General features: G+C 44.6%; 1 protein-coding gene across 4 annotated transcripts in view; it reads right to left on the bottom strand.

Moving 5' to 3' along the window:
* Positions 1-12,094, bottom strand: part of AATK (apoptosis associated tyrosine kinase) — a 79,257-nt gene that overhangs the window by 47,253 nt on the left and 19,910 nt on the right. For 3 of the 4 annotated variants that reach the window (XR_013263460.1, XM_077458731.1, XM_077458730.1), the window contains exons 4-7: positions 10,392-10,510; positions 6,298-6,385; positions 5,829-5,962; positions 1,285-1,369 (exon numbers count right to left, since the gene is read on the bottom strand). Coding sequence is in view for 3 of the 4 variants with exons in the window: in XM_077458731.1 (XP_077314857.1) it covers positions 1,285-1,369; positions 5,829-5,962; positions 6,298-6,385; positions 10,392-10,510 (426 nt within the window). In the remaining variant the exon portion in view is untranslated. Of the gene's footprint in view, positions 1-1,284; positions 1,370-2,839; positions 3,880-5,828; positions 5,963-6,297; positions 6,386-10,391; positions 10,511-12,094 lie in introns of those variants that run through there. The other variant, XM_077458732.1, reaches the window with a different exon arrangement.

The raw sequence follows: 12,094 nt of genomic DNA, 5'->3' as shown, positions 1-12,094 counted from the left end.
AAAAAAAAAAATCGCACTGCGTTTAGGGTGTCCTTGAGAAAGAAAGGCATTGCAAACACCCCCCCCCCCCCCGTTGTTTTGCCACGATTCTGGATTGGCGGGAAGAATCGCACGATTCCAGTGCACTCAGGTGTGAGCGGAGCCTAAGGGGCCGGTTCACACTGCTGCAATGTCAGACATTGCATGTGATTTGCACCGCACTGATCAGATACGATATCTGTGCGATGCGAAATCAGTCATACAGGTTGTATGGCTGAATTTGCATCGCATTTGGACCAAAAATCGTGCAGGACTCTTTTTTTCGGTCCGCACCAGAATCGGATTGCATGGCGTATTCATGGAAATGCGATCTGTTTCCTGTCCGAATTGACATTTCGCACTGCGATCTGCAAACCGATCTGGGGGTGTCATTCACTTTGTATTGGCACCCGCAGCGGTTCGCAGAGGGCAGTGTGAACCACCGACGGGTGTCATTCGATGCAGGAACCTTCACTGGATTCAAAACCCTGCGATTTAAAAAGCAATCTGCATTCGGATTGCTTTTCAGAGGCGATTGACAGGTGGCGAGGGGACAATATGGCGCCTGTTTGCAGCACCTTCCCATTTGTTTGAATGGGTCACATCCAGCCGGCTTGCCACCGATCACAGGTAAATACCCCCCATCCACTGCCATAGAACCTTAAAAAGGAGGGCACATGTGACCGGGGGGGTAAAACCAAGTGGTTGAGCTGCGGTTTCACCGCCCCCCACATGAACACTAACATACAACCGCCCACAGCTGCACACATGGGGGATGGCGTGCTTCACGGTCGTGGCAAAACTTAACCAGCGCAACGCTTTCCGCAGGCGGTTCCGCCGCCGAATGTGACTATTGGATATCTTTGGGGGGTCACACCGTGCATTAGAGGGTTAAATCGGGAGGTGAGGAGGCAACATATCTCCTCGTTACCACCTGTCAAACACCAATGTTCTGTTCTGTCTCCGGAGCAATCGCAGGTGGCCGGACATCGCAAAAGCAACGGATTTCCATTTTTTAATACATACATTTATTATTATAATTTTGGGGATTGGCAAGCGCTAATTTGCACAATAGGTTGGGCACGTTTGCATACCATTTATTTAATTTGAACGGCAGCTGCTATTATAATATTTGTATGGTTTAATTGGCTCTTTGGCGTGGGTGGTTTGATTTACCGAGAGTGCAAAGCCGCCATTTTTTATTTTTTTTAGCCCACTTGGATTGGTGAATAGTGGCTGCTATTTAATAGATACATTTCTACTTACCCGATATTTGGAATGGGCCACCCCGTAGTCACCGATTTTCACCGTCATATCGGCGGTCAGGAGACAGTTCCGCAGAGCGAGGTCGCTGAGTATTGGAAGGAAGGAAGACTGTATAAGACAAGCAGGACTCTATACAAGGCCTTTCTGTACTGTACACCCTCACCGCATAGGAGATCCCCCCCCCCCCCAGTGACCGCAATTCACAGAACACTTCACCTGTCATAGGGGTGCGTTTATAAAAACAATTGGCCATTGACAGTCCATAAACATTCCCTCCTCTCTGAATGGGGCAAATAAGAAATGCTTTTAGACAATTTAATGTTTTTCATTGATTTAAAATACATGTGGCCACTAGGTGGTGCCAAGTGTGTGTTACTGGAATTTTCTACAATACGCAGCACCATCTAGTGGCAAAAGTCTGTCTTTCCCATTTTAGTTAAATGAAAAACATTTAAAAAAAAAAGTATATATTTATATATATATATATATATATATATATATATATATATATATATATTTTTTTTTTTTTTTTTTATACAACACTCCATAACTATTTATGTTTTATCAAAGCATAAGATTGCAACTGGTCCAGCAGGCTTTTCCCAGTACTTCCCAGGGGGTGGGGCTTCCATCACATGACTGTGCAATGCAACCTTTGTCTAGGAAAACTACATAGGGCTTGGAACCAGGGAACCCAGGGACTGCGCTTCAGAATGTGGACCATCCGAGGGTCTAGGGGTGCTCAACCTACAGCCCTCCAGCTGTTGCGCAACTACAAGTTCCATGTGCCATTGCAAGCTGCAGACAATTACAAGCATGACTCCCAAAGGCAAAGGCATGATAGGACTTGTTCCGCAACAGCTGGAGGACCGCAGGTTGAGCACCCATGGGCCCTAGGTGCTACGATGTACAGGAACTGTTCAGGCAACATCTGGGATGCATCTCTGCCAATGGTTCCAGGAACATGCATGCTTGGCTGGGCCGTGCCTGCATGTTTACCGATGGAGAGGTAAGGGTGAAGCCAATGTCTGCTGGTGGCTTATCACCGGAGGAAACGAGCGTGGAACACCATTTCCTGAACAAGATCAGTTGGCTTGTAGCATCAGGTACCTGCATGAGGTCATTAAATGCTATTGGGTAGCGTTATATCATTGGGTACTTAAAGCATAATGGAGACTTAAGCTTGAGGGTGACTAGATGCACAAGGTAAAGCCAGTGGACCCCCAAATACACAATATGGCTAAAATGATGTGAACACCTGAATGTCACTAATGAAACTATACGTCCAAAAGTACGTGAACTGATGGAGGTCAGGTGTCTCCAGCCAAGGATCCTGGTAATCCAACATCATACAAAAACATTGTAGACAATTGTGTTCTTCCAATCTCGTGGTAACAGTTTGGTGAAGACCTTTTTTCTGTTCCACCATGACTCCCCCCCCCCCCCCCCGTGTACAAAGTCGGCGCCATAAAGACATCCTCAGGAATGGTTCGTCAAGGTCATGGAGTAAATGGGAAGATGTCTACTCACAGACATAAGCTAAAAACGCACTCACCTGACCACATAAGTGGCAGTCTCTCATCAGTTGCTCGAATCACCAAAACTTGGGAGTGGGGAGTCCGAAATAATAACCTTCAGGCTGATGTGCTTCGAAGGACTGGCCTTCTTCTATGAAATTATCTGCGATTTGACCAAGCACTTGAGACATTACAGTCAACTTACTCTAACGCAGGAGTGTGTTGTTTATTTTAGTCCAAAGGGAAGACCTAGCTTGCAATTAGCAATTCAGTTAATCCCAAAGGTGTTCAGTGGGGTTGATGACGCTCGACTTCCTCCACACCAAACTCATCAAACTATATCTTTATGGAGTTGCCCCCTTTGTGGCTATACCATCCTCCAATCTTCTGGAAAGACTTTCTATGAGATTTTGGAAATTTGTGCCCATTTTTGAGGTCAGGTTCGGATGTTGGGTGAGACCTGTCCCATCCCAAAGGTGTTCAGTAGGGTTGAGGGTCAGGGCTCTGTGCAGGACACTCCAGTTCCTCCATGTCCTCAAATCTACTGAACACCTTTGGGATGAAAAGACCTTATGCCAAAGGTCTTCCAAAAGTAGCGTTGAGGTCAGGGCTTTGTGCAGGACACTCCAGTTCGTCCATGTCCTCAAATCTACTGAACACATTTGGGACGAGAAGACCTTATGCCAAAGGTCTTCCAAAAGTAGCATTGAGATCAGGGCTTTGTGCAGGACACTCCAGTTCCTCCATGTCCTCAAATCTACTGAACACCTTTGGGATGAGAAGACCTTATGCCAAAGGTCTTCCAAAAGTAGCATTGAGATCAGGGCTTTGTGCAGGACACTCCAGTTCGTCCACGTCCTCAAATCTACTGAACACCTTTGGGATGAGAAGACCCTATGCCAAAGGTCTTCCAAAAGTAGCATTGAGGTCAGGGCTTTGTGCAGGACACTGCAGTTCCTCCATGTCCTCAAATCTACTGAACACCTTTGGGATGAGAAGACCTTATGCCAAAGGTCTTCCAAAAGTAGCGTTGAGGTCAGGGCCCTGTGCAGGACACTCCAGTTCCTCCACAGTGTCCACACCAAACTGGTCACAGCAGTCATGAGGGAACAGAAAAGGGTCTTTACTGAACTGTTATCACAAGGTTGGAAGAGCACAATTGTCTATAATGTGTTTGTAGACATTATAGACAATTAAAGACGGAGGAGTACAAGGACCCTTCACTGGAAACACTTGAACCCCATCACATCTGTGGCCATATAGTCTAACTTTGTTCACCTTCCCTCCTTTGAAGAGGACATGATGAGTGCGAATTGGTTATTTCATCAGCAAAACAAATCTCTTCCATTAAACTGATGTTCTTCTTAAACTGATGTTCTTCTTTACGTGTGTAGCGGAGGTATTAGCGCTTCGGGTAGGCTACTAATGTTAATAAGCCGATTACTGCTCTGATGTCACACGGTAATAATAGAGACATGTAGAGAGAGTCACATTGCGGTCCGGCGGCCAGGAGCTTTGAGTGCCGCCTGCAACAAAATCACTGATGCTGGAGCCTGCATGTCCCACTCAGTCAGCATCAGGATATTGTTCCAGGGGACAAACCGAGAGAGGCGTCCAGAGATGTGCCGGGGAACGCCGGCTGTGGTGGGAGAGCGCCCATTGTTGGGGGAAAGGAGGTGGAAGAGGAAAAAGAAAGGCAAACAAAACCTAACACATAAGCAACTGGACAATATCAGATCTATGATAGCAGCGAGAAGGTTGGGGGGGCAGAGGGGTGGGGTTCTGGAACAAGAAACTCAATGTTTGGGATCTTTTATAAATTGAATGGGCATACAAAAAAAAAAAGTTATATAAGAGAAAAAAAAATAGAAAAAAAGGGAAAAATCTAATATGTTATGAAAGAAGTACTAAAAAAGAAAAAAATATATATAAAAAAGTTATGTAAAAGCAAGAAAAAAAATAAAAAAAAGATCACGAGACATGAAAAAAAGATGAAATGAGGAAAAAGAAGGGAGAATTAAAAAAGGATGGCGATAGAAGAGGAGCGAATTAGAGGAAAAAAGGAGCATGAAACAAAAAAATACTAGAATTTGTTTCTATTAATAAAAAAAAAAACAACAACAACAATAAATGTATACAAATAATAATAATAAAAATAATGTGTAAAGATAAATAATAATAGGGCTCTTCAAAACATTTCCACACTTTTGTTATGTCTCTTTTTATTAAGAATTTCAAAAACAAATTACATCGATTTTCTTCATAGTCACAGTTTCCTTTGCGATGCATTATTCCAGCATCATTCCAACTTGAATGCAATTAGCAAAACTCCTCCCACCTTCACTGTTTCTAACGAAGGTATAAAAGTGTGGAAACTTTTTGAAGACCCCCACGTAATATAGAAATAAATATTATTAGTTGTATATATTATCATTATTATTATTAATAATAATAATAGAAATAATAATAATATTTGTTTATACTTCTATGTAAAAATTATATATATATATATATATATATATATATATATATATATATATATATATATATATATATAAATTATTATACTTTAAAATATATTATAGAAAATAATAATATAAAAATATATAAATTATTTTACATTACACAAAAATAAAAAGATAATAAAAAAAAAAAAATGGAAAAAAAATTGTAAAACGCTGCGTAAACTGTTGGCGCTATATAAATCATGAATAATAATAATAATAATGATGAAGAAATTTGTGTAAAAATGGGAAAGACATGAAAATAAGATACATGAGGAAATAGGAGAAGGGATAGTTGAAAAAGTACAGTGGTAGAGAAAAAAGTGTATACAATAAAAAATAATCATAATAATGAAATAATTCATTTAAAAATGTAATTAAAAATGATGTAAAGAAAAATTGTAGCAAAGGCAAAATAAAAGGAAGATACAAAATAAAGTAGATCAAATGAGATTAAATAAGATAATCATGAACATAATTTGCCACCGGTAAGCGGAATAACCCCAAGCCTCCTCCTTCTGACCTGTGTGTGAAGTTATTCTTGTGCAGGTGGAGCAGCCCGCAGCACACTTCGCAGCCTATCCTCTGCAGGGTCAGGGGGTCCGGCACGGTGGACTCCGAGGCCGCACAGCTCTGCAGATATTCCTTCAGGTCCCCCTGGAAATAAGACTGGTGTAAGTCTACGGATGCCATTGCAGGTGATGGGAAAGCTGCGGGGTCGTTGGCACGGCAGGGGACCAGGTCTCTGAAGCTCCGCCCACTTAGTGCCCTAAATATCTGGATAAACTGCACAGAAAAATAAAAAACTGGCTACAACCAGACTAAATAATATTGGGTTACTGTCCCTTTAAGGAACAGCACTGGCCGATCAATTCCCAGCAGCACTGCTATCAATATATTAGACAGTCGAAGGTAGGCGGAGCTCAGGTTCAGGGGCAGATGTGACTATATTGGCACCTGGGTCTCTTCATCAATGGGTGCTCGCCACTTACCAGGGGGCAGAACTCCATCACCAGCAGGTAGGGGGTGATCTCCGTACATTGCACCAGGCACTGAAGAAGGTTGGGGTGCTGGAGGACTCTGAGGACAGAAAAGATACGATTTATATAAAACCGATCAATAATTGGGGCTCATTCACATCACTGGCGCGGTGTTAACGCAAGATAGCATCGGAGCGCACAACGCATGTAATTTCGAACAATGAAAACCGCACCTATTTTTTTTTTAACGTCTGAGTACATTGCGTTCATTTTATGAAGGCCGCCGAACGCAGCACGTAAAACGCACCAAAATGTGTAAATGGTTCCCCTAAAGCCCCATACACACTATCAGATTTTCTGCTGAGTTTTTCCTTCAGATGTACCACAACCATGTAGTAGAAGGGCCTGCTTGATTGCATACACATTGAAACTCCTAAGGTTTGACCTCATATTATATGGTTTTGGTAAATCTGAAGGAAAAACTCAGCAGAAAATATGATAGTGTCTATGGGGCTTAAGAGAAGTTGTATGTTTTATTATTAAAGGATCGCTCCACCAAAAAGTGATAATTTATAGGTGGAGCTCCAGATACCCACACAGCAAGATTTCCTGGCCACAATTTCTGACTCCACCCCTCCACCTTGAGCTTTGGGTATTCAGGAAGGATAGTGGGAACCACCTAATAATGGGCACAGCGGGTGTACAGACCTGGGAACTCACCACAGGGATGGTGGGAACCCCTGATAATGGGCACAACAGGTGTAAAGAGCTGAGAACTCAGCACAGGGATGGTGGGAACCCCTCATAATGGGCACAGCAGGTGTACAGACCTGGGAACTCAGCACAGGGATGGTGGGAACCCCTCATAATGGGCACAGCAGGTGTACAGACCCGGGAACTCAGCACAGGGATGGTGGAAACCCCTCATAATGGGCACAGCAGGTGTACAGACCTGGGAACTCAGCACAGGGATGGTGGGAACCCCTCATAATGGGCACAGCAGGTGTACAGACCTGGGAACTCAGCACAGGGATGGTGGGAACCCCTCATAATGGGCACAGCAGACGTACAGACCAGGGAAATCAGCACAGGGATGGTGGAAACCTCTCATAATGGGCACATCAGGTGTAAAGACCCTGGAACTTGCAGAAGAGACTGTTGGGGAGTTAATCCTCCAGCAAGTACTGACATATAAGCTAGGTAGGTAGGTAGGCAGTCTGTGCTGCTGTATCAGGTTGCAGTCTGACACACTGCCAGTTGTTGTTTTCAGTCACTGACAGGTCTGTCGAGAGTCTCAGGGATTCCCTCACCTTTACCTGTCTCTGCTTTCTATAACCTGCAGCCTTATAAACACACAGCGGGGGAGGTGACGCGTCTCGCCGTCTGGTATGCGCCTATTATGCTAATCTATGCAGAGTGTCAGGATCAGAGTCTACGGGGCAGGAACCGAAAAATACCCAACCTGGGGCAGAGACTCTGCAGAGGGCAGTCCAGTCTGGGTCATAGCTGCCGCTACCCAGCCAGGAGAGAGCGAGTCCGTCTACAGGATGGGGTATAGAGGACCATTGATTACTACAGGGCTCAAGGAGGGCCAAATACTCCATTCCCTGTAAATTCACATTCCAGTAGACATCGAGTGTCATCCTCTTTGGACACTAGAGATGGGGCTTGTGGCTGGCCAAGATTCCGGTGGGTGTTCGGGTGAACTAAATAGGGTGTCACTGTTACTGCCCCCTCGTGCGGGCCACCACAAGTGTCTTTGGTTGGTAGGAGACAAGCAGCCACCTGTGCCCTGGCGTATCAGCACTGCGCTAGTTTAACTGGTAATTGCGCGGTCATGCAACGCTGTACCCAAATTAAATTTTAATATATATATATTCACACAAATCAAGCTTTCTTTTGGGGGTATTTGATCACCACTGGGGTTTTTGTTTTTTATTGTATAAAAGAAAAAATGACTGAAAATTTGGAAGAAAAAAAACAAAAAAATATTTTTTACTTTCTGCTACAAAAACATCCAATAATTTTTTTTTTTTTTTAAATATAAATATCTGAAAATCGATCAGTCCTGATGGCCGATCTCATTTCTTGGGGCCTGAAAATGCCAGGACAGTACAAATACCCCCCAAGTTACCCCCTTTTGGAAAGTAGACAGTCCGAGGTATTTAGTAAGAGGCATGGCGAGTTTTCTCAAGTTGTAATTGTTCGTAACAATTTTTTTTATTTTTTTTACATACTGTAATTGGTGCAGTACAGCAAATGCCTGGTGTGGCAATCATCAGGGACACTGACTAGTGACAGGATGCAAAAACAAAACAAAACAAAAAAAAATTTAAAAATTATATAACATTTTTTCTCTTTTTTTTAACCTTTCTTTGCTTTGTTGTTACAGGTTTTTTTTTTTTGTTTAATACTTCCATACGAAAAGTCATATCATAAACTGTAAATATGGGACTACCTGATTAGCAGTTACATCCCTGCCTTGCAGGTCTCCGATCATGTTCTCAATTTTCACCAGCAGCCCTGGCTGCACAGCAATGTGTTGGTTTGTGTTCTTTTCTCAAGCTCCACCAACGTGTCCCTGGCATGTGCATGACTGCAGTGGGGAGATTAGCTCTCTGCAGCTCAAGTAAGAGTGAATTATTTCCTCTCTCTCTGGAGGCTCTTCCCAACAGATGAATCAGACCAGAGCTGTAGTTTGTTATAGGGCATGCCAATTGTAAGGAGAGGAGAGGGGAGAGGACTCCGCCCAACGACAGGGGAGAGGACTCCGCCCAACGACAGGGGAGAGGACTCCGCCCAAAGACAGGGGAGAGGACTCCGCCCAAAGACAGGGGAGAGGACTCCGCCCAAAGACAGGGGAGAGGACTCCGCCCAAAGACAGGGGAGAGGACTCCGCCCAAAGACAGGGGAGAGGACTCCGCCCAAAGACAGGGGAGAGGACTCCGCCCAAAGACAGGGGAGAGGACTCCACCCAAAGACAGGGGAGAGGACTCCGCCCAAAGACAGGGGAGAGGACTCCGCCCAAAGACAGGGGAGAGGACTCCGCCCAAAGACAGGGGAGAGGACTCCGCCCAAAGACAGGGGAGAGGAGTCGGAGGGAAATTAGATTGCAAGCTTCTTTGGAGCAGGCTTGGTGTGGATGACCTATATGTTTCTGAGGCTATGGAGAGGAATCAGATGACTCTCTGCAGCTCAAAGTAAGAGTGGCTTATTTCCTCTCTCTTTGGAGGCTCTTCCCAACAGATGTGTAGCGTGTTATAGGGCGTGCCAATTGCAAGGAGAGGAGAGGGCTCCACCTAATAGCGGAGGGGTTCCACCCAAAAAAAAATGGAGAAGGCTCCACCCAACAATAGGGGAGAGGGCTCCACCCAACAATAGGGGAGAGGGCTCCACCCAACAATAGGGGAGAGGGCTCCACCCAACAATAGGGGAGAGGGCTCCACCCAACAATAGGGGAGAGGGCTCCACCCAACAATAGGGGAGAGGGCTCCACCCAATAAAAAAAAGAGCACTCCACCCAACAAAAGAAAAGAGGACTCCACCCAATAAAAGAAAAGAGGACTCCACCCAATAAAAGAAAAGAGGACTCCACCCAACAAAAGAAAAGAGTACTCCACCCAACAAAAAGAAAAGAGTACTCCACCCCACCACATACTGAATTCTTCTGGGTGGACTTCTGATAGTAAAAGGCAGAAGGTAAGGCAGTTAGCCAATGTTCTTCGAAAGGGGATAGGTCCTCTTTAGGTGATGCAATACTACAAGCAGGAACGCGTCTGTAATATTTGGTGTCTGGGTCCCATTACCCCGGAAGGACTGTTTGTCTATAATCGTGATTTTCACGCTGCAATCCTGGAAATTTTCACCGGCAGCCGAGGCGGAGATTGAGGGGAGGAGTGAAAACAAAGACACGGTAATGCGTCAAGAACGTGTTGTCGACCTGCCCGGACCTGGACGTCTCCATCTCAATGATTACAATGTATTCGTTTACAGCGGGTTACATAACACACGTCGGGTCACAACAATTCATAGGATGGAGCGGAGTACAAAAGCACAAAAAGGTGGAAATTGCAGAGAATTATGGAAAAGAATCACTGCATACTTACCGGTAGGGCTGAGTCTCCTCTAGGAACAGCATCTGCTCCTGGACACTGGCACTGACTTTCAGCTCCTTCACCACCACCTGGGTGCTGGCGAGCCCCGAATTTACCTCCCCCAGCAGTACCTGAGACACAGAAAGGGTTAAACATGAAGATTTACATTTTCTGGGGACTGGGGGGGGGGATCACTCCCAAAGGCCTCTTCCCCACAATGTGTGGGTCCCCCTTTAAAGTTTATACCAGACCCTTATCCTGGAATTCGTTTTACCTCAAACCAATAGAGTTGAAATTCTGTCCATCCAGTCCTGAGATTTACACTGCTCTGCCAGAACAGGTGACAGGTGGTGGGGAGGCACCCGATTTAATCCTCAAAACGCTGGCCATGGTTGTGGCGTGGCCCCAGTTACAAGAATTGGTGGCGTTTGGCGGTACCACGCGCTGAATGTGACACATGGTTTAAATTTTTTTTTTTATCACGCCTGCGATGTATTTCTTGAGCCATGTAAAGCCCTGAGTTGCTGCATTCCTGTGTTTAGGTGTGTGGTCAGAGGGGCAGTAAAATCACAGCTCAGCAGCCTGCCTTTACTGCCCCTGAACAAGCCCTAACACTTACAGGTGTCATCCCTCCCTCAGTCTGTGATTGGACAGTAAAAGCAAAAACTAGTCACCGTCACTCTGCTCCCTCCTCCTATCAGCATGGCCCTTCTTAACCAATTGGTTTCTTGTGCTGCTGTCCCTCTCCTTGTCAGAGCTCTGCTGTACAAGGATTGCAAGAGGCTGATAACAAGTTCCGGTACTTGCTCTCTTTATATATATATTAACACCTTCCCGACAACTACGCCCCCTGGCTCTTTAATAGAATTTAAATACCAGGGGGTGGAGGCGGGCATTACAATCATGTGAGCGCTGTGATTGGCTGTCACAGCGTTTAAATAATCACAAAGCTTCTAATGGCAAGTATGCATCTGGAGCTTTTACCTACTGTGCGGGGAGCGCGGGGAGCGCAGTGAGCGCGCTACCAGCACAGAAAGCCATTCCCTATTTTGTTTCCGCTATATAAATCCTGTATAATAATAATTATATAGATGCATATATACAGCTGATGGGCCTTAAAGCCCACCCACCCAGCGCTCGCATCTATGTGTACAGTTGGTGGGGAAAGAGAAAAAATAAATAAAAATAAAATTATATATATATATATATATATATATATATACACACACACACACACACAGTATCTCACAGAAGTAAGTACACCCCTCACATTTGTAAATCTTTTCTTTTATCTTTTCATGTGACAACACTGAAGAAATGACACTTGTCTACAATGTAAAGTAGTGAGTGTACAGCTTGTATAACAGTGTAAATTTGCTGTCCCCTCAAAATAACAACACACAGCCATTAATGTCTAAACCGCTGGAAACAAAAGTGAGTACACCCCTAAGTGAAAATGTCAACATTGGGCCCAATTGGCCATTTTCCCTCCCCAGTGTCATGTGACTCATTAGTGTTACAAGGTCTCAGGTGTGAATGGGGAGCGGGTGTGTTAAATTTGGTGTTATCGCTCTCACTCTCTCATACTGGTCACTGGAAGTTCAACATGGCACCTCATGGCAAAGAACTCTCTGAGGATCTGAAAAAAAAAAAGAATTGTTGCTCTACATAAAGATGGTCTAGGCTATAAGAAGATTACCAAGACCCTGAAACTG

Source organism: Lithobates pipiens, unplaced genomic scaffold, assembly GCF_037356315.1.
Source record: "Lithobates pipiens isolate NorthernLeopardFrog02 unplaced genomic scaffold, aLitPip1_a1.2 Scaffold_28, whole genome shotgun sequence".
Lineage (NCBI taxonomy): Eukaryota > Metazoa > Chordata > Amphibia > Anura > Ranidae > Lithobates > Lithobates pipiens.
This window is presented reverse-complemented; position numbering and strand designations above follow the sequence as displayed.